The sequence below is a fragment of the Callospermophilus lateralis genome, chromosome 4 (assembly GCF_048772815.1).
Source record: "Callospermophilus lateralis isolate mCalLat2 chromosome 4, mCalLat2.hap1, whole genome shotgun sequence".
NCBI classification, from domain to species: domain Eukaryota; kingdom Metazoa; phylum Chordata; class Mammalia; order Rodentia; family Sciuridae; genus Callospermophilus; species Callospermophilus lateralis.
The window spans coordinates 130,209,619-130,236,241 of NC_135308.1; the positions used below are offsets into that span (position 1 = coordinate 130,209,619).

Here is a 26,623-nt window from a genome sequence, read left to right on the forward strand (position 1 = left end):
AATTCCATGAAGGGCATATCACATATTATGGAGTCTACTTTTAGTCAATGGTATATTCAAGCTCATATCCAGGAAACTGCACTTCTCAATAATGACTTTGGCATTGCTCCATCTCCCACTACCTCTCTGTCTAGACTACCACAAAATCCTACTAATTAGTCTTTTGCTGCCATTTTTGTCTCCACCCAATTCATATACATATTCCAAAATGATATTTTAAAGCAACAACAACAAAAAGCATGAATCAGATTGCTTTTCTGCTTAAAATTCTTCAGTGACTTTCCATTGCATTTAGGAAAAAAAATTGAATCTTTAAACAGCCTGCATGATCACCAGACTGTGTCACTTTCTTGCTTGATCCCATAAACTCGGTTTGACTTTCTTTAGTTATTCCAATTTTTTTTCCATTTCTAGTGCTTCTATCCACTGTGCTTAGAAAGATCTTTACTTAATTCCTGTGGAGTTTCTAGACTTTTCATCTTAATCAGATTGGCAAATTTCCAGACAAATACATTCTTCCTCTTGGTGAGACACATTTCATTCCTAGCCAAGAGTCCTTCACTGTAATCTTAAACCACAGCCTAGGAAACCAAGTCCCATATCACTACCATTCCTGTAATCAGCCTTTCACTTCTTGCATCTTCCTTTTTCTTCTAAAGTCTCCTCCAGTTATTTTATAGTTTCTTGCTTAAAGTTTCATAGACATTAATTACTTTCTGGGATCCATGAAAAAATGTTAACCTTCACATAAATCAGTCCTGGGGAGGAGTAGCTAGTTGGACTGGTCGTCATGGTAGATTTGGTTTTTCAGTGTGGGCTGGTAAGGAGAATCAAGCCCTCTTTTCTTAAGCTTGAAAATACAGAGGAAATATTATGAGTGCAGAATTTTCTAGGAAAAAAAAACCCCAGCAGCTACGCACAAGAAAGGAAGCCTACCCATTACTAACTGGATATTCCTCTGATCTTTCATTCTGGGTTTACAGTATTTCTAAAAAATTACCAGAAAATGGCAGTGCTCACTACATGGAAAACCTGGGGATGATGCCAAGAGAATGTCTTTATCTTTGAGAATATTGGAGTGAACGGTAAATAATTGATATCAGATTTAGGTACTAAGGAGAAGATATGTTATAAGCATTAGGGGAATTTGTCAAAGAAAATAAAAGAAAACCTGTTACAAAATATTCCCTCTAAAATACTAAGAAATTGGCTGATTGTGTTAATTTTTTCATAATATGCCCTGTCAATTTTGTTAAGGAAATATACATTTTCTTTTTCCAATATATCCATTGCCAAATCTCTGGTAGTGGAGTTTTAAAATAAGTGGAATTCAATGATTAATTCCATACTCCTTTCTTTTGCTGTTAGATTGGGTCTGTATCAGGCATGTTTTCACATGCTTGGCTTCATAGTCTCTCTCTGTACTAAAGATAAGGCAGAGTGCAAACCTGACTCATTAGGAACCAATCAGAGGAACTTTATGTGAAAAACTCCCTTTAAGGAGGAACAGGCAGCATAAACAAAATTTTGAAAAACAGTGGAAGCAAAGGTAGAAATAGTTATGTTGAAATAGCTAGGACAATAGGTATTTCTCATTTAAAAATGATTGTATTTAATTTCCCAATATGAAAATTAGCCTTTTCCTAGCCACATATTCATCAGAAATGCTTACTTTTTGAAAAATTTGGTGGGTTTTGGCCATTATTTGCCAGCTATCTTCTGTTTGGTAAATTTCCAGTTATTGGAGAGTTTGCATTTACTTTGTCTTAAAATGATTCAATTTTTCAATTAGAGAATAAACATTTAGAAATGTTCAACAGATTTTTTAACAAGTAAAGGATATCCTAGGAATAGAGACATAAATTGATATATTATTTCTGATCATTGTACTTAAAAACTAGGTGTTACAGATATACAAAGAGATAATTTAAAGGATGTACTGTTTTCTAAAACTTAATTATTTTGGAACCCAACCCACAGACTATTGATTTTCATTTTTTGGAACTTTAGAATAACTCTATTTTAAACCACTATTTTTCAATATTAGAACTGGAAAATCCTAGAAACTTAAAGCCTTCAATACTTCTGCATGGCACTTTTCTCTGTGCTGGAGCCTGCCCTCCAACCACGTGGATAGGTATCATGTGGATCTTGTTCCTGACAGTAGCTTTGTTACTATCGAAGATCTTGGAGGTGGAGAATATCAGGTATAGTTTTCATTATTGTACTTGGCCAGCCTGCTTATATTTATATTTGGACCTAGTAGTAAGGTTCTTTATGAAATTCATCCACTCTGAAAACTTACTCCTTGGAGTGTTTTTAAAAGCATAAGATGAAGACAGAAACAATGTTGAATTGATGAGTGTCAGTTTCAGCATTGGTTGACTGTTACCTTAGCAACAGCTACGTTTTTTTTTTTTTTTTTTCAACTCTACCCTGAACCTACAGCCAGCCATCCAAGAGTTCATGAATAGTTTAACAAAGAAAGGGCAGAGCTATTGAGTAATCCAGGCTCATTAATTGTGTACTTGCCAGGAGGATCTGTCTTTAAATCATTAATGCAGGCAACATTTCTCTCTAGAGCCATCAATGTGATTGTACTGCCTGAAAAATGTAATAATGATGGATTTTCTTATCATTTTTCTTTTATTTTTTATTGGAACTTCAGAGACACAGGTATTTTATATACTCTTAAAAGCCAGGCATGAGCAACAGGTAGTAGATTTTTAAGAGATTCTTAAATAGTTGTTCCTTGAGACAATGAACTGGGATAGATAGAAATACTGATTTAAGCTTTGATGATTCAGTATGCTCTGTAAAATTGTTTTTTTAATAAGTTATCTGGTAAATAGTTACATGATGTAACAAATTTATATTTTACAATAATATGGAAGTTTTGTGATATTTTAAGCTGCAGAGTTATGTGGTGAAGTGTTAATGTTTTGGTAGTAATAGATTTATTATTTTAGCTTACTTTTCAGGAATAATTTTAATAAAGATTATTTGGTTTTGGTGTTCTAGGTTGATGTTTCTGATGCTGTTCCTAATACTAGGTATGACACAACCATCTCTTCTATTTCTGCTGCAACATATAGTTCACCTGTTAGTAGAACAGTGACAACAAATGTTACGAGTGAGTATATGGTTTTAACATCACTTTTTAATGAAATATTTGGAGTCAGTAAAACTCAATTGCATGAATAGACTTATATTTCCAGTATGAGTGTTATATGCATGCAAACAGTTTAGAATAATTAAAGCAAAATGGAAACTTAAGAAAGTGATCTGTTAACCTGCTTTCTTCTGGTTCTTTAGCTTCCTTTACCTTTAAAGAGCAAAGATGATTACTCTATACCTGTTTGTGAAATGGATCAGAGACTGTTAATGGTAACATTTAAATAATACAGAGCCATGAAATTAAGCTCAGTGCTCTTGCTCAGAAAGGATTTTTCAGTTTTTAAAGCTGTTTCTTGTTTGTTTGGTTCTTGTGCATAAGCCTTGCATTCAGTAAGTTTCTTTTAAAAATGATTTGGCATCAAAGGGGTATTTGGCATGTAGTATTTAGTAGCATTACATTTTTTGCATTCTTATAAAAGAATGTTTTTGGTATTCTGCAAAGCTTTTATTAAAGTATTTTTTATGTAGCAGAGCTCTAGGGAATATAAATTAATATTAACCTTTGGGAACTTTGGTAGTTTACATTTGTAAATACTTTTCTTGCTATTTTCTGGGGGACGTAAATACAATAATAGTTTGACCTTTTAACAAAATTAATTTTTTAATAAAATAGAACCAGGTCCTCCAGTCTTTCTAGCTGGGGAGAGAGTTGGATCTGCTGGGATTCTTCTTTCTTGGAACACACCACCTAACCCGAATGGAAGAATTATATCTTACATTGTTAAATATAAGGAGGTATGCCCGTGGATGCAAACCATGTACACACAAGTCAGGGCAAAGCCAGACAGTCTGGAAGTTCTTCTTACTAACCTTAATCCTGGAACAACATATGAAATTAAGGTAATTATTTTATAAATAACTATTTAATATTTTATTCATTTTAAAAATAAAGGAGGTTTTTTTCCACCTGGTCAAGGCTTGCATCTGAATGCAGTGACTGAAGAATGAGAAACTGAGTCAACAGCCTCAACACCCACCCGAGATTTTAAAACTTTGTTGTAATATCTTTTCATTTCAGTTTACATGTACATTTATATACATTACTTGTTTTAAAGAGCTTAGTTCAGTGCCTTTTATGGCAAATAAGTTTAATTTAAGCAATTTGGGCTTTACAAGTGACAATATTCTCCTTTTTTTTTTTAATTGATGCTGGGGTTTGAACCTAGGGCCTCATGCATGTTAGGCAAGTACTCTGTCACTGAGCTATATCTCTAGTCTGAAAATATAGTACTATTTAATTAAACTTAATGTTAGCTCTGTTATTTTTCTCCTTACCCTTTTGCATTTGCATATATATTTTTGAAATTTTGGATATTGGTTTAAGAACTTCTAAAGAGCCAGTTTTTTTTTTTTTTTTTAGAGAGAGAATTTTTTATATTTATTTTTTAGTTTTTTCAGCGGACACAACATCTCTGTTTGTATGTGGTGCTGAGGATCGAACCGGGCCGCGTGCATACCAGGCGAGCGCGCTACCGCTTGAGCCACATCCCCAGCCCCTAAAGAGCCAGTTTTACTAAAAATAATAAATTCAGTTCAATTTCACTCAACACATATTTGTTGAGCATTTACTATGTGTTTTGTTTTTATGGACATTTTAAATTCTTTACAATGTTAAATATGTAAAATCTAACAGCTTCTTAATTGAATACTAAATAAAAAAGAGCTTATAAAAAGCAATCCGAATTAGTAAGGCCATATGAAAATATTTGCAATTAAGGGATATCTATGACATTTCCAAGGGCTAGTAAAGAATAGAGATATTTTTTTTTTGTCTTCCTACTATTTTCAACATAACACCCATATGTTCTTTGAGACTTAAATATAATTGAATACATAGAGGAAAATCTGTGAAAGCTAAATATATGATCATATATAACCGAGATGCTCTTCTTAGATGGGGAGAAATGATGGGTGAGATTTTGCCAGAAAGTTTTCCTTATTGGAAACATGCCTATTTCTGGAATTAAGAACACTGAACTGGAGAGCACATGCCCATAGTAGGATTTTCCCAGTGAGAAAGTAAATAAGTAAACTTTTGTTTATGCAGAAGTCAAAATAAAAAAATTGTGATAGCTGTTTCATGTAGAAGCATAAGTTAAAGAATAGGCAACTTTTTTGACCTCTGAAAATTACATTATGTAGGTATTTCTTGGAACATGCACATATTCAGGTTAACTTATGTTTAAAATATGCTACTTGGTATAATAAATATTAAATTTAATGTGAAATAAGTAACTATTGTTGAGAAAAAAGTGATATCACTAACTTAGTTCTATTTAGATCTATTTTTATAGAGGCTGAATTTTTATTCCTTTGAATTTTCTTATTTCAGGCCTATAGGGCAGCCCCTACTGTTTGTTTCATCTCTCACTTTATAAATCATCATTGTGACGTTTACTCTGTTCAAATAAATGTTAGCCATTGCAGAATTCCAATGGGTATTTGGCATGGTACATTTGATAGCTTCGGTATAAGCAACACTGTGGGGAAACCCTGTTATGTATTTTACATATGTTATTTCGCTTAGTCTTAGAACATTCTTATGACTTAAGTACATTATTATTCCAATTTAAGGATGAGAACAATGTGCCTTTGACTAGTTAAGTAAACTGCCCAATGTTAGTCATCTGAGACTTGGTATAGCTAAAATTAAACCAAGGTTGTCTTGTTGCAATGATGACATTTTGCAAAAACTTGAGTTGTATTCTCATTTATGATATACTTTTCTGCCTACTATTAAGTTTATTGTGTGACTATATTATTCAAGTCTGATGTCTATTTGATTGCATTGTTCAAGTCTATTTGACTATTATTCATTAAAAAGAATATATATTATATTCAGTATAATTATTAATTAAATATATTCATTATTTTACAAATATTTTTCATCAGTATTTATTTGCCCAGTAGAGAGTAAACTCTAAATTCAAATACAGTATAAATGGTGTCTTATATTTGTCACAGAAATAATCATAGTTTCATGTATATAGTGTATATAGTGGACAAAGATTGAGTTATGAAAAAAATGCAACTTTCACTCAATTCTTGTTCTACCATTTATTCCTCTGTGACCAGGGGCAAGTTGTTGACCTGACTTGACCAGTGTCCTCATCTATAAAATATTGACAATGGTGCCTCCTGTTTTGATTTTGTGGATAGCTCTATATTTGCCTTGGAAATTTTGTAATACTTAGAGGAAAAGACAATTTGTGTATTTACTCTATGGACAAGTCTGAGTTTTTTTTCTGATTATTATTAATTGGAGAGCAAAAATTTGAATGTAATCCTTTTGATTTATTTTAGGTTGCTGCTGAAAACAGTGCTGGAATTGGAGTATTTAGTGATCCCTTTCTTTTCCAGACTGCAGAAAGTGGTAAATCATTTTTCTAAATGATCTATTTTGAAATAATATTGTCATGAGTTTCAGTCAAAGTAAATGGGGATATAAACAAAATATCATGCTCAAATGTATAAGATTCTCAGTAGCATGGCTACTCCATTACTTTTAATTTCTCGTAATAGTTAATTTAATCATTAATTATGTATTGTTCTTTCTGATTAAAGAAGTCAATTAAGTGTTATCTTGGAAAATTTTTAAAAATAAGAAGAAAACTCATAATGAAAATTATAAATACTCCTTTCATCCCGAAAAATCTCTATTATTACTTTAGTACAATTCTGGCTGATCTTTTTTTTCCCCATGAGTATATGTCAGTATGAATGTATGATTAATGAAAATTAGCTTGTACAAGTTATATAAGTTTATATCCTGTCTTTTCCTGTAAATATTAAATTATAAGCATTTTGTGACATTAGATTTTTGGAAATATGAATTTTAATGGTTATCATTTCATTCCATGACCTGCAGTCATTACCAAACCAGTTTAAGACTGCTTCAATTCTTCCAATGGCTGAGAGGAAGACTCTTGATGTCATGCTTGACTCTTCTCTCACACTACACATTTAATCTCACCAACTCCTGTCAGCACTGTCATCAAAAAATATCTGGAATCTTCCCTTCATTGCTAATTACCCTTTCCAACCAACTTTCTTGCCTGAATGATTGAAAAACTCCTTACTGGTCTTCCTGTTTCCAACTTGCTTGCCTGCAGCCAAACTCTCGCCACAGGAACTGCATCATCTTTTGAAACATAGGCCAGATTATGTTACTTCTGTTTTCCTTACATGGCATTAGGAATGAAACCCTGTGTCCTTTCCCTGTTTGCATGCTTTTTCTTCTTTCTAACTTCCTCATTTCCTACTGTCTCTCCATCTGCTCCAATCACACTGATCTTCCATCTAGAGGACCTTTGCACTTGCTCTTCCTCCTATCTGGGATGTGCTTTCTCTAAATATCCATAGAACTCTCTCCTCAAGCTAATGCAGATCCTATGTGTTATTTTTCTGGATGCATCTTGTAGAATAACCCTCATTTCCTTCTGACTCTGTTTCCAACAAATATATATATTTTTCCATTGGATCAACCTGAAACATTACACATTCACTTATATATTTTTATTATATATATTAGCCCAGAACATAAGCTTTGTTATAAAAATAAGTTGGTATTAAAGGCAGGTGCTTTTATTTATTTATAATAGCAAATTGTTAGAACCAAATATATAGAAGAATTACTACATAACTGAAGTCCTCTTCTTTCAGCAACAAATGTTCACCATGGAGCTTATATTCTAGGGGGATAAGATAAACAAATACATGTATTACTAAGTAATATGTCAGGTAGGTGAAAAGTTCTGTAGAACAATTTCTGTAATGTTATACAATCCTGAATATTCTATATGTCAATAGATAAAAACCTTCTGATGGTCCACTGCCAAAAGGATAAGTTTATATGGGCCTTTTGTATCTAATAGGATACAGTAGTCAGGGTTAAAAAAACATAAGTTCTATGATCCAGTTCCTGGTTGAGACCTCATCAGGAGAAGCCTGTGAACAGATGCTGAATTCCTTTGAAGGAATAATGAGAGATTACTGGGGTTGGGAACTTGGAGAATATTTAAAATTAGAAATGAATGATTCTTGATGTCTAACTTCTGTTCATTTTAAACACAAACTTTCAGATTATCTGTACAACTAAAGATAAAATGGAAAAAGTATCACTTTAAAATTAAGTGGGCAGTAGGATATAAGAGAAAAAAATCTGTCAGTTTTCAGTTTTAGGGGAAATAATTGGAATGATTTTTGAATGATATAGAATTTAGTTTTATTTTGTTAATCTTGATCTTGATTTGATTCCAGCTAGAAGATGGTATAAGCAGACTATAACTTCAATTTGACAGAGTTTGATCCCTATGTATTTTGTACATCCATCAATCAATCTAATTTCTAGGGATGTTCTCTCTCAGGCAACTGATAATTTGGAAAAAGTAAAGGAACTCTAGGATATGATGAAAGTAATACTAGAACAGGAGTCTCTTTTCTGACTTGCTGCTTATTTTTTAATTTGAAGATGTTCAATTAGACCAGAAATCACCAATATATTTCTTGCAATTACCTGTTTTTGTTATTTGTGTTCCATTAAACACAAATTTAAGGAAGATTCTTATGGAATAAATGGCATTTATTATTGTTAAATTAGAAGTAATTTGTCTTTCTATAAGGAAAATATAGATTAACCAGTGATTCTATACTGAATTGATATTATTCCATCCATGAGCTCAAAAAGCCCAACATTTAATTTTTTGTGCAATATCATTTCAGGTAAATATTAAAAATAGTACTTGCACCTTGTTATCTAATAGAAATGCAAAAAAACCCCACTTTGAAACTCTGTGTAGATTTTTAAAGTTCTTAATGACTCAAAAGATATGTTTTATACAGATTATACTTTGAAAGTTGGAGATACTTTCACATGCTTGTGTATGTATGTATGTCTGTAGTCTATACACTTCCTTCAGGTGTGTGCTAAAACATCTATACAGTATCAAATTAAAAAAAATTAATATTTATTTTCTAGTTGTAGTTGGACACAATATCTTTTATTTTTTTATTTATATGTGTTGTTGAGGATCTAACCCAGGGCCTTGCACGTGGTAGACAAATGCTCTACCACTGAGCCATATCCCCAGCCCATATACAGTATTAAATTTTTAATTGGATAAAGATGGATAAATTCACCCTATAAATAATCAAGAAGTAATGCAATTCTGATGCATAAAATTGAGAAGTAAAAACTAGAATATTTAAAATAGGGAAAGACTGCCAACCGTAGAAAAGAGTTGGAATTAATCTTCAAACACCATAAAATCACAAAGGAAAACACACCAGATATGTCTTACTGAGGCAAAAATAAAACAAGTTAATAGAAATATCTTACATAGTAGATATTGCTTTTCAGATTTAATTGAATTTGATTAGTTCTTTATGACTGTTGTTAAGACTTATTATTAGCTCATATATAATTTGTTATTGATATGTAACTATTTCAGGAATACTTAAATGCATGGATTATGCAAATAGGAAAATTTAAATATGATTAATAATCATGATAAAATTTTAATTTTGCAGTTTCACAGCATCATATATTTAACATTTTTCTTTTTGTTATATTATATTTTACTTACTCCAGAGAAATTCAAATGTTAAATCTTTAGTATCAGATAATTACCATATTGTCATTACACTTCTTACATTTTAATTCCATTTTATCAATTCCTCTTAGAGATAAAATTTTCTTCCATTATTTCATCCTTTAGTAAGCGTTCTCAATAATTTTTGTATTTATTTTTTTCTACTAAAGTGCAGCCTAAAGTGCAGCGTCTTCAAGTTTCTTCATTCCTACTGACTAATATTTAGTTCACCACAGGGCCCAGCTTCCTAGTACACCTCAAATGATTCATGCAGCTTTTATTTCTAAGTTATATCCTGGCATTCTTCACTATAGTGAAAACTTAAACTCTATTTATTTGTCATCATGATATTAGTCACCTTTACCATCATACACTGTTTTACTTCTAAGGTTTGGTTTTGGTTTCTTTGCAAAGTGACTTATCACATTTGTTCTATCTGTTGAAGATTTTTTTTTTTTTTTTTTTGTACCAAGGATTGAACCCAGAGGCACTTAACCACTGAGCCACATCCCCAACTCTTTTTATATTTTATTTAGAGACAGGGTCTTGCTGGGTTGCTTAGGGCCTCAATAAGTAGCTTTGACCTCAATCCTCCTGCCTCAGCCTCTGGAGCCAATAGGATTATAAGCGTGTGCCATCTTGCCCAGCTGAAGGATCTTGATTATTTACTAGAGAGTAAATAATATCTTTATATATCTTACCATTAAATTAATGGACATAATTTTCCTTCAATTTGGCTTCATACTGTTCTTATCCAACTAAGTAGTATTCAGATTATTATTTTTTCTTTTTCTCTTATTTATATATGACAGTGGAGTGCATTGCAATTCTTATTACACATATAGAGTACACTTTTTTCATATCTCTGGTTGTATACAAAGTATATTTACACCAATTTGTGTCTTCATACATGTACTTTGAATAATAATGATCATCACATTCCCCTCTCACCCCTCTGTCCTATCTAGAGTTTCTCTATTCCCCCCATGCTCTTGCTTCCTATCCCACTATGAATCAGTCTCCTTATATCAAAGAAAATATTCGGCATTTGGTTTTTTGGAATTGACTAAGTTCACTTAGCATTATCTTCTCTAACTCCATCCATTTACCTGCAAATGCCATGATTTTATTCTCTTTTATTGCTGAGTAATATTTCATTGTGTATATATGCTACATTTTTTAATCCATTCATCTATTGAAGGGCATCTAGGTTGGTTCCACAGTTTAGCTATTATGAATTGTGCTGCTATAATTGTGGCTGTGTCCCTATAGTATGCTGCTTCTAAGTCCTTTGGGTATAGACCAAGGAAAGGGATAGCTGGGTCAAATGGTGGTTCCATTCCCAGTTTTCCAAGAAATCTCCATACTGCTTTCCATATTGGCTGCACCAATTTGCAGTCCCACCAGCAGTGTATGAGTGTATCTTTTTCCCCCCATCCTCGCTAACACTTATTGTTGTTTGTCTTCATGATAGCTGCCATTCTGACTGGAGTGAGATGAAATCTTAGAGTTTGATTTGCATTTCTCTAATTGCTATTGATGATGAATGTTTTTTCATATATTTGTTGATTGATTGTATATCATCTTCTGAGAAGTATCTGTTCATGTCTTTGGCCCATTTATCAGATTATTATTATAATTAATGATTAAGTGCTAAGTATGATATAATTCTAAAGAAAGCCAAATTTGAGGTATATAAAACTCAACATACAATAGTCACAAACTATTGATCAGGTATCTATCTACTTGATGTTAGGTACTACATATTTTATAACAGTCTGTTTTTCTGGTGCAAATGTTTGGGTAATTTTTTCAATTTGCCACTTGATTCAACATCTAATTAGTATACATAATTCCAATATATTTAAGAAAGTAAGAAATTTGTTCTTTTTTGTATATTCACAAACAACTATAGATTGAATATTATATCATATTTGTTTGAACTATTTTGCCAATGCATGTATTCGTTCAATAATGGTGAAGTAATGGATTTTTTAAAATTTTAGGCTAAAGCAAATTAAATTTTAGAAGTTATACTTAAGTAGACCATTCAATTTGTTTTTATGTTTAATTTCATAATGCAAGGAAATTTAACATCCTGAAGGTATATAAATGCCATTCTAAATTTTGTAACAGTGTCTTTTACCTTTCTTCAATCCCTCTCATTTACCCAGCTCCAGGAAAAGTGGTCAATCTGACAGTTGAGGCCTTCAACTACTCAGCAGTAAACTTGATTTGGTATTTACCTCGGCAACCAAATGGCAGAATTACCAGCTTCAAGATTAGTGTCAAACATGCCAGGAGTGGGACAGTAGTGAAAGACGTCTCTGTTAGAGTAGAAGACATCTTGACTGGGAAACTCCCAGAATGTAATGTAAGCATTTTGGAACACTTTCTGTGCCTTGGAAGTTTTAGGTGAATGTTTGTTTTGAAGTGTTTGGCATCTGGATACTATATATTTCACCAAAGTGCTTATTTTTACCTCATTACTCATACTACTAGGTCATAGTGTCATGTGACACACATTTATCTATACGAATCATTGGAGGCAATTGGGAGAAAGATGAAAAGCTCTTAAGAAGCTCTGGAATAAGCCAGGTGCTGTGGCATATGTCTGAAATCCCAGAGGCTCAGGAAGCTGAGGCAGGAGGATTGTGAGTTCAAAGCCAGCCTCAGCAAGGGCGAGGTGCTAAGCAATTCAGTGAGACCCTTTCTCTAAATAAAATACTAAATAGGGCTGGGGATGTGACTCAGTGCTTGAGTACTCCTGAGTTTTATCCTCTGTACCAAAATAAAGAAGCTCTGGAATAAAACTTCATGAAAGAAGTCACCTTGGGATAAGCATGTAGAAAAGTTAGAGGCAGAGGACATATTTTAAGTCCCTGAGGCGGAAATGTGTAAGATGATTGGAGGAATGGTTATATTTGTACATGTAGGAAATTTAGTTTTCAAGGATTAATTGGAAAGAGTTAGATTTAGTTTTTATAGTGTATACCTTGGGGAGAGAAATTTTTGGGGGGGCCTGGGGATGTGGCTTAGTGGTAGAACACTTGCCTAGGGTTCACAAAGCCCTGGATTCAATCCCTAGTATCACACAAAACAAAACGAAACAAAAATAATTTGTCATTCTAATCATCAAAGAGAATCATCAAGAAGTACTATAATAATGCTTTTCCTAAAATAATTTTGGTGATTATTGAGGTATTACTGATGGAGAAGCATTCAAACAAAACAATTTTTTAAAAATCATTTGTAGAAATCTCAAAATCTTCGTTTTCAAATTATGATACATTTCTAATACACACACATGCCTATGCACATATGGTCACACCTAACATGTTTTAGTAGTGATATATTTTGAGGACTTATGATAAAAAAATGATGCTAACAGTTATAAAGTGGTTATACTTAAAATTATTTTAGCTCTTTGGCTCTTAGACTGTTAACATGCATTTTCAACATTCCTACTATAGTTTTACCTTTATTTTAAACCACTTTTAATCCTACCCATAAGAAAGATTAAAGTATAAAGAATATAATACATATATTGTGTTCTAAAATTGTAGACATAAGTGGACTAATTACCATATAGCAAATTTACCCATAATATAATCTTCTAAAATCTTTCTCTCTCTCAAACACACACACACACACAAACACACACACACATTGACAATCAGTATTTGGAATATAAAGGAAAAAGACAGAAGTGATTTTTTTGTATGTTTACCCAGTGATATCACATTATTTTCCTATTGGTGTTCATCTTACTCACCAGGAGAACAGTGACTCTTTTCTGTGGAGTACCTCCAGCCCTTCTCCAACCCTTGGTAGAGTCACGCCTCCATCGCGTACCACATATACATCGAGCTCGTTGACGAGGAGTAGGATCAGCTCTGTGTGGAAAGAGCCTATCAGTTTTGTAGTGACACATTTGAGACCTTACACAACCTATCTTTTTGAAGTTTCAGCTGTTACAACTGAAGCAGGTTATATTGATAGTACCATTGTCAGAACACCAGAATCAGGTATGCTTTCATTTGGTTAGAAAAAAATATTCAAATTATTTATGAAATAATCTTTCCTGTTTTCCATTTAGATTATTTTGTTAACCTTCTTTACTTTTTCATAACTGTTTTCCCTCTGGTAATAGATAATAAACATCCCATCTGCAGTATCTAAAAATTTTGATTTTCTTTTATATTATGGTACTAAACTAAGTATGTAAAAAACAAACAAACAAAAAACAAACAAAAAAAAAGATTTGAAATGAAGGATTCCTCAGCTGCTAACTATGATCCAATGGTCAGCATTTATCATTCTATGACCTCAGCAATTTTTTCACAATCAACTCTGCCTTTCTAAATCATCTTTAATATGTTATGCGTGTTATCTGATGTAGAAGTAATACCTGCAATAGCAGAACTAGCATATGATTACCATTCAGTATCAGATAAAAGCTGTGGCTCAAATATATACCTACTTATATCATCTTTGCAGGATAGTTTTATCATCTGAAAAATGGAGATGGAAACAGTAACTTCAGTATGAATGTGTTGTTAGGATTAAATAATGGTGTTAGGATTAAATAAATTCTAAGAGGACATATTTCTTAGGTTTGAGTATTTATATTCTTGAATATATGTATATAAGTTTATATGGTTACTGACATAGTACCATAATATCTACACATTAGCATACATATTATCTACATTGTAGATACTTGATATGATATTATGTCTACATGAATACTCATACATATCATAATATTGATATATACATAGTTTACATATCATATACATAATAAATGTCTGATATATTATGTATGTCATAATATAGTAACAGGAATTCAGTTGCAGTTATTAATTTTAGTGTATACTGGAAATTATTAGCAGGATAATTTCACTAAAGGATACTCTTTTTTTCCTAGTGTTATTATTGTCAGCTTCTATTATTTTCTATCATACATAAGTTTGAAATTACTTTTTCTTAATTTAAATAATCATCTCTGAATCAAATCTTTTCCTTTGTCTATATGTGTTACTTCTTTTTAAGAAAATATTTTTTAGATGTTGATGAACCTTTATTTTATTCATTTATTTGTTTGCAGTCCTGAGAATCGAACCTAGTGCCTTACACGTGTTAGGCAAGCACTCTACCATTGAACCCCAACCCCAACCCTATACTTGTTACTTCTTTTAAAATATAAAAAAATTCATTAGTATTACATAAAATAAAATCTGTAAACAAGAATTTTGTTTTGAATAAACACTTGTAATTGTTTCATTTCAATTAAAAGAGAATAAGATATAGAAATAGCTGTGAAAATTAGATATTTTAAAATGTTATTATTACTTTTATATATTATGAGTATTACAGTTGAATCTTGTAACAGTGTATTGTAAATTTCCTCTCAGAACCAAAGACAGATATTGGTACTAAACAGTAAAGATCATTTCCAATAAATTCTGAGAGTTATATTTTTGACCCTTTCACCTATCCATCCAACAGAAAATGTTCATCAGCAGATATTCAGGTGTTGTCAAATAGGATGTATATGCAGGTATATATATTTGATGACAATGTAGCATTTACTATGAATGTTATAGTGAATATAAGAATGAAATTACATGTGAAATCACACAGAGTTCTAAATAAAATTAGTAATTGTTGTATATTTACAAGTTAATCTGATGATTCAGCAAGTCTTACTCAAATTCTTTAATTATACTCTATTTTTCCTGTATGTTAAAAAACGCTTTGCTATTAGATTTTTTTCCATGATTTTATGTCTTATTATGTGTATTTAATAGGATATCCCTTTATTTAAAATATGTATTATATGTTCATTTTTTTCTATAATAATTTCAGTGCCTGAAGGACCACCACAAAACTGTATAGCAGGCAATGTTACAGGAAAGTCCTTTTCAATTTCGTGGGACCCACCAAGTATAGTAACAGGGAAGTTTAGTTATAGAGTTGAATTATATGGGCCGTCAGGTAAGTCTTAATTGATTTTGTGTTTACCTTTTGGAGTAAAAACTGTTAAATGCATTACTAGTATCAAACATTTAAAAACTACCAACCTCCTTTTTAAAAACACTAAACCTGAGGAAAATATAAAAAAAAAAAAATAACAAGGAAGTCCTTTGGACTTTTTTGCTTAAAACCATTAGTGAGTCTAACTCTAGTTCCTTTACCTCCACTATTCATGTGGAGGTAAAGGAACTAGAGACTACTCCCCAAGAAAGGAAGCATTGGAGGAGATATGACCCTTCAAGGTATTTAAACAAGAAGACTTATTTTTTAAAGAAATTTTTGTTTAGCTGTAGATAGATAGAATGCCTTTATTTTATTTGTTTATTTTTATATGATGCTGAGGATCAAACCCAGTGCCTCATGCATGCTAGGCAAGAAGAGCTCTACCACTGAGCTACAGCTCCAGTCCAAGACCTTGATTTATATTTATGAAGAACAATGGATTTAGATTATATTAAATCAAATTTCTACTTAGGATAATGAATCTATTTTTAATCATCATTGTGCTTTGATAATTACATGGGAATTCTCTATACCTTTAGCTCAACTTCACTGTTAACCTAAAACAGTTCTGAAAATGAAGTCTATTAAAAATAATAATTTGAAAAATGTCACAAGATGACAATTTATCCATTGAAAACAAACAGGACCTCATCACTTGCTACAAATAATTTAGGGAGTTCAAATATTGTACTGTGGGACGTGAATTAAAGAAACTCTAAAATTCTCTCTTAATCTGAGAACCTTTTGTTCTATGAAAGAAATTTCCTTCAAACAATGATGAAACAACACAAATCTACATATTGTTATTATTTGGAACAATCAAAAAAGATCCAAATTTCCAAAGCATTTCATTTTGAAATTCCTATGGTATGAAGCACATAAGCAACCTCTATTTTTCATCCTTCAGTAACTTATGTTTCTAAAATTCTGAAATATGTGTGGTTCCTTAAAAAATGATAGTTTTCTGATACATCTTTTCTATCTGATATTATTTTTCACAACTTTACTGAGGGAAACTTTCTTCTTTTTAGACTGGCTGATATTTTAAGATGCATTTAGCAACTATGGCAGTTAGCAACATGAAATCACTAGTGATTGTGGCAAGAGCAATTATGGTGATACTCCACCCTGAAACCATTGAAATGGTTTCAGAAAGAATAGGAGAAGATCATTGAAATAGAGGATATAGACACTCTTGAGTTTTGCTGCAAAGTGAAGTCGTGAATGCAGTATGTGTAGGGTGATCAGAGTCAACAGATTTTTTTTATTAGGAACAAATAAACCATGTTTGTTTGCTGAAAAGAAAGAAAAAATAATAGGAAAGATGAGAATTGTTGGAATGATGATTGCATAGGCAGAAGTTAACGTCTTTTTAAATGGAATGGAATCTAATCCAGGAATTGGATCAAGATAACAATATAGGGTCAGTTGAAATGGTATTTATTGTGCTTTTCTTCAGTTCCTTCAACAAGAGAAGTTTAAGGGAAATGAGAATTTCTATAAGACAGCCATTGCATTTGACTATGACATTGAGGCTAGATAAAGCATCAAATGGTGACTAAACAAAATGAAAAATAAAATAGGTAGTAAGATAAAGGGATTGAAGTGGAAATTCCAGTGCACTTAGAGAATTGTTGTTTCAGGTCCTAGAATACGTGAAGAAGAGATATAGAAAAGTGGTCAAAAACAGTTGCATGGAATAGAGCTAATGAATGATTTATAGTTATTGGTAGTGGTGCTAATTTATGGCCTAGAAGAAGTAGCTGAGATAGGATGTAGAAATATATTATGGAGAAGTCAGCATGATTTAGTGATCATCTTTCAGGATATTAATATCACCACAAATTAAAATGGCAGCATTCAACCAAGAGCTAAACCACCTAGAATAAGACCTGGAGGGCTAGGAGATGTCATTGATGATGTGGGGTTTAAAGCTGTGGGGTTTATAAGGAGGCAGCAGGAGTGGTCCCAGGTGGGTCAGTAAGGAACAGATAGAATATCTCTCACACCTGAGGCCTAATCATGAGACCTGTGGTGAAAAAAATAGACTACCGCTGTTTGTGAGTGGCTACAGAGGAACAGAAGCAAGTGTACTTAGAGAATATGCAGGTTTCAATTAGAGAAAAAGGTGAAGGAAATAATCAGAGGTAAGTTGAGGATTTAAGGAGTTTTGCTGATTGACTATTCAAAAATTTTGTTCACAAGTTAAGCTAGAAATATTTTCAAAATATATCTTCTTCCAGAAAAGATATCTTCTTACAGAAAATTTAGCATTGACATTGAATAAATTAAATATGAAATACTGTCACTATTTTTATGTTGATAAGATCTGGTGTTTCCCTTAAATATGTCCAAAATAACATGGTATTCAACAGATTTTTATGACAATAAAAGTAATTTTAAACACTGGATTATTTTCATGATTTTTTAATTGTTTTAGTTAAAGTAGTATCAATCTACAATTAAGCCAAATGTTTAAAATATATTCACTTTTAATATTATAATAACAAATGTTACTATATAGGTTAACACTTTGGTTATTGTCCTTGGCTCTATATGTAAAAATGAGAATGATTACATGCTTGACAAAAAATAATCCATAGGCATCTTCTGCTTTTTTGTAGGTCGTATTTTGGATAATAGCACAAAAGACCTTAAATTTTCATTCACTAACTTAACACCATATACACTGTATGATGTCTATGTTGCTGCTGAAACCAATGCAGGGGTTGGACCCAAGTCAAATCTTTCCATATTCACTCCTCCAGATGGTAAGAGTATCTCTTTTAGGGAGTTAATGAGATATTTTTGATAACTTATCAATTTTATTGAGTTGGTAAAAATAAAGCAATTTGGCTTATATTTAATTAACATTATTTCATTTTCATATTTATTTTTTAGTTGTAGTTGGAAACAATACCTTTATTTTATTTATTTATTTTTATGTGGTGCTGAGGATTGAACCCAGGGCCTTTCACATGCTAGGCAAGTGCTCTGCCTCTGAGCCACAACTCCAGTCCCAGCATTATTTCTTTTTTAAACTCTTACCTAATTTGCTCTGAATATACATTCTCCAGAACATTAAACTTATAGCATACTTCATTATAAAAGTAGCCAAATATCAAACAAGATAAAGACATATATGCAGTTTTAGTCTGTTAGGAACTCACAATGAATTTGGGCAAAACCTGAAGAAGTCATAACTTAAAATGAACACAATTAATGTTTAACCACATTGTTTATGGTGGAATTTTTTTTTCACAAAAGTAGTTTTCATAGGAATTTCTATATTCTCAATGCCTATTAACAAACTGTTTATAATCAAAGGGAATTCTAAGCAAGTGAGGATTCTTAATGGGTCCCTAATACAGATTTACCAGCATTTACTAAAATTATCAAAATACTATTTCTAATCAATAAATTTTCTCATTTATTTTTTAAGCATGATTACTTTAGGTGAATTCTACTGTTTTAGAAAATGCTGATTATACTATTTCATAACATTTTCCCAGCTCACACTACACTTGCTAAATATCTTCATTTCTATTTAGAGATTATAATTATTGATAATAAAATCATTTTTATAATAAATTCTTTAAAAAATCATTTTGACAATAAATTCTTTCCACATTTTGTTGGTATGGGAGCTAATACACAATAACTGTTATGTTAAATATACACTTGTGGGGCTACACACACACACACACACACACACACACACACACACACCCACACACACACAAACACAAACACACACAAACTAAATTGGGCATGCATTCATCAGATAAATCATTCAAGTATCTGACCATTAGAGGGCACCAACCATTAGAAAATTTTGTACATCTTCCCCTTCAAAGAAACAAACCTTGGTAATATTTTGAGTTTGTAAAGAATGTAAAAAAAAAAAAAAAAAAAAAAAAGTGTTTTTTTTTCCCAAATGAAAATTTTAATGTCCAGGAATGCATACTCATAGGAAAATGCTCTCACTTTTTCATACTAAAAATTTACCAATGTCTATCAGAAGAATCTTGTTTTTTTGTGGATTCCCATTAGACCTTAAGTTTTTGCCCTATCTCCATGTAAAAACTGCTCTTAAGAATTTCTCAGTAAGCTAGACATGTTTATGGATGGCTATTAAATACTGCAGACTCCTGGAATTTGGTTTTAATAGCACTTTCTCAACCAACTATTTGACCCATTAATTTCTATTCTTATATTATACAATTAAATACATCCTAAACTTTTGACTTGTTTCAGGTCCAGCTGATTTTGTTGCTTCTAAACTCAATCTGTTAATTTAAGATAATTGTTTATCATTATCATTCTTGGCCTAAACTGTTTGACAAAGACAGAGAACTAGATAATATATGATCACATGTAATGCTATGTGTTTGCTTTGGATATCACTTAAAAATTTATTTCCCTTTGTTTCCGTATTTTTTATTCACAAAATAAGTAGAACTTTAAAGACATTGTTCAATGCTTCTCATATGGGCTATTTTTCATACCAAATCATCTTGAACAGATGACTCTATTTGCCCTGTAAAAAAAGCAATTTGTCCTGAGTTTCATCCTGCGGCTTGGGTCTTACCTCTTAATGCCCACCTTCCTCCATGAAGTTCTCTGGGGGGATTGTTCAGCCTCAGGCATTGCTTCATTGGAATGCTCTGGCAAAAGCATCAAGTGACTCTTTATGCTTCTGACAATAATAATTGATCTTGGTCCCAATAATAAAAGTTTGAAATAAGGGAATCTTTAAACTAAATGAGAACAATATAATAATTCATTAGAAATATCTAGATCCAGTTAAAATTGGTATCTTAATTTTAGATTATTATTTTTCATTTATTTCTCCAACAATAAATGAAAAATTTATTTAAACCATTATTTTCCTTGTATTGTAATTAAGGTTACTCAAGTTAACTTATTTCCCATATTTAAAAGTACTCTCCAGTCTATTTAAAAAATAATTAGGACTAGTTTTCTTGTTTAAAATTAATACCTTTTCAAACAACTGGGATTCTGATAAAGCTCCTAGTATTCATAGACAAACATTGAATTGACCTTGTATAGTGAATAATGTGTGTTTTCACATTGCAGAGGGTTTATTGCTGAGGATGTTATGATCCATAGTCTACTTCATCAGAAACAAATCAACTTCCTTCTGGCCTCACACCTGTAATCCCAGTAACTCGGGAAGGAGGATACAAGTTTGAGGCCAGCCTTGGAAACTTAAGGAGGCCCTAAGCAACTTAGTGAGACTCTGTCTCAAAATAAAAAGCAAAAAGGGCTGGAGATATAGGTCAGTGGTAAAGTGTTCCTGGATTAAATCCCTAGAAGCAAAAAAAAAAAAAAAAAAAAAAAAAAAAAAAAAAAAAAAAAAAACCTTCCTGTTATAAAATTACCCTATCTTTTTTCTAAGATTTTTATACATATATTCTTTAATATATATTATATACTGATATGTACTGAGTAGATATCTACATAGGCAAGAAATAGAGATGATTTGGAGAAAAATCAATAACTTAATAATCTCCAGTGTTATAAAATGTCATAGAGTTGCAAATTCTAAAACTAGATAATGCTGATAAATGTAACACAGGCAACAACATTTTCTTATTTGTATGGAAGTTAAAAAATCATACATAAATTTATTGCTTCAGTATAGCCTAATAATTTCTCTGTCACTGGTGTCAAATATAAGTAGGGTCAGTATTTTTTAAAATCAAACACATTTTTGAAATGTGTATTTTCTACCATAAACAAACTATGGGATTGAAGACTTTTGTCCTTAGTAATTGCAAAATAGTATAAAATCTTTGTTGGAGAAACACCGAGAACCTGTCAATTTTGTGATTTCCAATGCTTTTATTTTTAATACTTTTTTCCTGAAATGCTCTTCTAATGGGAGTTTAATTTGCTAGAAAGTGAAAAAAGTCATATAGTGTATTTTATTTGCTAGAATATTATTTGCCCCTATTAAATTTCTTGCAATAGTTTTTCATTTGAGAACCTCAGACCATTTGGAATATGTTTGACCAATCATATATTTATTCTGTTTTTCATTTACTAGTAAGATTTTGTGTTGACTTGGTAATGACTCTAAGGTATTCCCTGTGGGCAACACTTTCAGAACTGATGCTGCACCATGACTAATCGTCTTATGTGTTTGGTTTTCTTTAGTGAATTTTGTATCAATATTAAAGGAATTAGATATAATCCACACTTCTCTGATTTCTCTGTAAGAATTTGTGGTATAACAGATCAAGTATATTTCTGAAGACAAGATACAATGCTGTCTACTCCATTTCCTTTATCCTCTGAGCTTTTCCCCCCTCATAGGAAAATATAGAACCACTTAATCCTTACTTGAATTTTAATTTGAGGTACTAGTATCATGGGACAATACTTGTTTTATTGAAAAATATAAAAGATAAACAATGTTTGCTACCATTTATAGGTCTGGCTTGCAAAACAAGACATATATATATATATATATATATATATATATATATATATATTTTTTTTTTTTTTTCTGCTCTACTGAGTATATTTGATATCCTCCTACCACATTACTGTGTTACATTAGGAGGTTAGGAGGGTTGGACCATTTCACTTATTCTTCAATAGGTACAGTTCAGTTGTCTGATTAATCTGATCAATGTAATCATTAAACTGGCTTTTAGTGAAGATTTTTTGTCAGTTCAAATTAGGTGTGAAAATGCCCAATATCTTGTATGATTTATGTTATGCAATGCTGGCTAAGATATTTTCTACATAGTAACCCCAAAATAATGTGTAAAAGAAAGGTGGAATGGGAGGTTTGCTATTTAAATAGCTGTATTATTTCCACAATTAATTGGAAAGTCTTTCTACCATTGAAAAAAGTACATGAGCAAAAATAGTGATAGGAATATAGGTACTAGGTATATTTTAATGAAATAAAATTTTTATAGGATGTAGCCTGTAATAGGGTTTTGTCTGTCTTCATTCTCCTCTTCTCAGGTGCCTACAGCAGTGTTTATGTGAAGAGCATTCATTCTTTTGAATGATGAGCTAGTGACTCTTGTCATGGGGTTCTAGTCCCAGGATGGATAGAGAAGTTTCCTGTATCCTTCTGCAGAAAATTGTATTTTTCTGTGAGATTAAAACATCTGTGGGAGGAGATCATCTAAAGAGTTATCCTTCTATATTCAGAGACTGAAATGTTTTTAGAAAATCAAATTCAAAGAACTAGCAAATTGTAGGTGCTCCCATGTTATGTTTGTGTCTCAGTTTTAAACATGGGTTTTGTCCATGCTGGACACTGGAATCTTGACCACCAGAATGGTTAATTCATACACTTAGCCACAAACTATCCATGAAATATTTAGAAATATTTATATGGTTACAATATCTAGGAGGGTTCTTTTCTGGTTATTTAACAGAGACAAAGAAAAACTTCTTAATCTATCAGATGAGAATTCCATAGTTATAATTTACTACATGATTAATTTAAGCATAATTATATTCTCCAGTTGTAAGTGCTGTTTATGGGAGTTGTGGTATTATTTTTAATTTCTTTCTACAGTCTTAAAGGGAATGGAGTCATTCTTCTGTTTCCTTTTAAAACAATGTGTCTTTCTTCTAACTAGAGTTTGCTATACCTATCCCATTGTCAAATAGCTTAGGAAGATAAATCATAAGGGATAATATTTTTATGGCGTTTTTTCTCTTTCTTGAACCTACGTGTTGGAAATTCCCTTGAACCATTTATTCCTTATAGTAGCCTTGTGTGGTTAAAGGAAAGATAAAATTTTAGCCTCATTATAGATAAGGTAAGTCAGAATCAGAAGGCTATTTGTAATTATATAATGAGCTATAAACAGAGTAGTCAAAAGCCCAGGACATGTTTATCTTTGGTTCATTACTTTTGGGGCACTGGGAGGTTTCCCAAATGTCACTGTGGATGATTTTATAACTAGTTTGCTTTAAGCCTGTGGTGCATTGTCTTGAACCAATTGTTAATTTATCCCTATTTTTTTTTTTTTTTACTACTACAAAGGATGAAGCCACTTGAAATTTGAGGCTCACATAACCAATTTGAAAATTCAGCAGAAAAAAAAAATCAATCAGTTCTTCACAAATTTTCGTGCAATAAATTAAAAGATGGCTTAATTGAAATTATTGTATGATTTTTTTGAAGTTTTCTGGATATTCTTTTTTTGATATATTATTGTAATTTTTATGAAGCCTTCAAGGTTTCAATTGGGCATTAACATTCACAGATAGCTTCTCAAGGAAAATTATTATGAATTAATTTGTTACAACCAAATATTATGGCAGTTTGATTTTGGAAAATTATTTTATGTTATCTTACCCTTTATTTACATTTTGAGGAAATTGTGCAGATATTTAACTTCAAATGTCCATATATTTAGAGACTCTTATATTTGATTTTTAATAAATTAGTAAATTGTTTTAGTTAGTTTTCTTATAGAATTGATTACATATTTTAAATCATGAGCTAAGTAGTTAGGGAATATTTTTTATTTTAAAATGTATTTTTAAGGCCCACCCTTTTTTCTTTTAGTTCCAGGTGCAATATTTGATTTACAACTAGCAGATGTAGAAGCCACAGAAATTAGAATTACTTGGAGAAAACCACGACAACCAAATGGAATCATTAACCAATATCGAGTGAAAGTGTTGGTTTCAGAGACTGGGGTAGTTTTGGAAAATACCTTGCTTACAGGAAAAGATGAGGTATTACACTTTCATTTCCACCTTGTGAGCCCTTTCTTCTTAGTTCTGGCCATGAAAATTTAGAAGATTTGCCAGCCTTCCACATAAACAATTTGACAAGCTTCCTAGTAGAAAGTGATGTAAATTGGGGCATGTTGATTATGTGGCTAGATCATATTTCATTTTAGGACATATATTATTAGTTAAATGCTATTTTCCTTTTTCAGCATATGAAAAATGTTAATTGAGCAATTAGGCAGAACTAAAGGTACTTCTGTATTCGAATTTTATTATGCTAATTCAGTTAATGAATTGTTTGGAAACTCCTGTTATGACTTTAATACTCTTTCAGAGGATTGTAATTTGGAACAGTTGCCAATGAAAAGACACAGTGATTTTAGTAGCTGTTGTTGACAAAGGATTTTGTCCTGTTTGGTCTTGGGAAGCTAAATTTCTCAGAGCTGCCTTATTTTTTAAAAAAACATATTTGATTAAAGAAATCATAGAACTAAAAGAGATTTAGCCTTTCATAGATTTAAAATGAGAGGAACAGGATCTTTTGACAATATGTTTGCATTTATCCATCCTGGAAATCTCATTCCCCCCACCCTTTATTTGTGCTGGGAAGTGCAGGCAGCAGTGATTTGGCATCAGTATCTCTGTTTACCTCACTTAGCCAGCTGCTCACTTGGTGAAGACCCCTTCAGCCTCCAGGCTAGTCATGTTGAGGTACTGGCAGCTCCCTGGGGCACTCAAAAGAATAAACATACTTTGGACCAGTGCAGCCATGGTCCAAAGTGATACCTAAAAGTTATTCAATAACTGGCTTCTATTGTTAGGGTTCAGGATTGCTGCTCCTGCTACCTGTGCTGTTACTTTTCCCCACACTTACTGATACTCTATTTCTAGTCCCACAGTTCTGACATTTGACAGTTGACCTTACCATGTAGTTAGTGCCCTCTGGCCATCAGGACTTGTCAGTCCAAGTTGCTCACCATCTCCGTCCCAGGGTTAAATTTTAATCTTGTGTTGACTCCTTTCCTCTGTGTAAAGGATGTTGAGTTATGCTTCCTCTGATACTCTAGTTGAAAACTCAGGCAAAGGGCAAAAGCATAAACCTTTATTCCTGCTGAGAAGGTCTTAAATTAGACAAAACCTTCTTTGGACCAGGTAACAGGTCTCCCACTTATGCTGATAACATCTATTGAATGGCCAGCCAGACCTGTTTTTCTCTTGAAGCTAAGTGATTATAGAAAGGCTTGTGATTCTGCCTCTATCTGGTGTGCAATTCCTGTGATGTAGAGAGAACATATTCTTTGGAGCCTACACATCTGGATTTAAATCCTGATGTGGATCTAGTCTCTTACAGTGTGGACAGCAAAAGAGTTGCTTGTAAGCCCAAGAGACAGCTAGTTCTGCCATTACCAATGACTCAATCCTGGCATAGTTCAAACTTCAGAATCCTGTTCTTTGAAGCAGAGGTTATAGGTTCCTGGAACAAAGGGTTGATGGGGATTTAATGAGTTAATGTATGCAAACAGCTTAGAACTGTGTCTGGAACATAGTGGGATGCTAATTATTGTGACCTGTTTTGATTATGATTCTCGGTATTGGACCTTTAACTCTACTTGACATTCAATATTCCCTTATCTTCTCACAGTAGAAGAAAACATTCTACTTTATGTTTGTGATAGTATCTTTTTTGTTAGATCGAACTCATTTTTGATACATATGCTTTCCCATGTGATTGGTGTTTGGGTTCACCTTTCAGGAGAGTGATGGGAGATGAAAGTAGCAGATGCTCTAAATCCAGATGGCCTGTGTCCTTAGCACATCACTATTTTCTTCTTATTTCTTCTTCTGCTTTTCTGTGTTGTGACTTTGCAATACTTTGGCTTTAAACATTTAAAAATGAAGAAAATAAAAAGAGCTAGTTCTTATTATTATTGTTTTCTGACTCTATGATACAGGTGTTCTGGGGGGCTCTGTTTTCAGCCACCTCATAACACTCTCTTTGTATGGTTTCACAGTTTCAGTCACTGCTTCCTGTTTGTATGTGATTCCTTTGCCTGGCTTTGCACTCTGACCTT

The 26,623-nt window shown here is 32.2% G+C and overlaps 1 protein-coding gene across 1 annotated transcript in view; it reads left to right on the plus strand.

Moving 5' to 3' along the window:
* The first annotated feature begins 2,619 nt into the window (after nucleotides 1-2,619).
* The window catches only part of Ptprq (protein tyrosine phosphatase receptor type Q), a 199,963-nt gene continuing 175,959 nt past the window's right edge, over nucleotides 2,620-26,623 (plus strand). Inside the window, exons 1-9 of the mRNA XM_076853152.1 lie at nucleotides 2,620-2,676; nucleotides 3,022-3,133; nucleotides 3,791-4,017; nucleotides 6,481-6,550; nucleotides 11,942-12,141; nucleotides 13,546-13,795; nucleotides 15,639-15,767; nucleotides 18,434-18,580; nucleotides 24,382-24,554. Of these exons, the coding sequence (XP_076709267.1) occupies nucleotides 2,620-2,676; nucleotides 3,022-3,133; nucleotides 3,791-4,017; nucleotides 6,481-6,550; nucleotides 11,942-12,141; nucleotides 13,546-13,795; nucleotides 15,639-15,767; nucleotides 18,434-18,580; nucleotides 24,382-24,554 (1,365 nt within the window). The remainder of the gene's footprint in view (nucleotides 2,677-3,021; nucleotides 3,134-3,790; nucleotides 4,018-6,480; nucleotides 6,551-11,941; nucleotides 12,142-13,545; nucleotides 13,796-15,638; nucleotides 15,768-18,433; nucleotides 18,581-24,381; nucleotides 24,555-26,623) is intronic.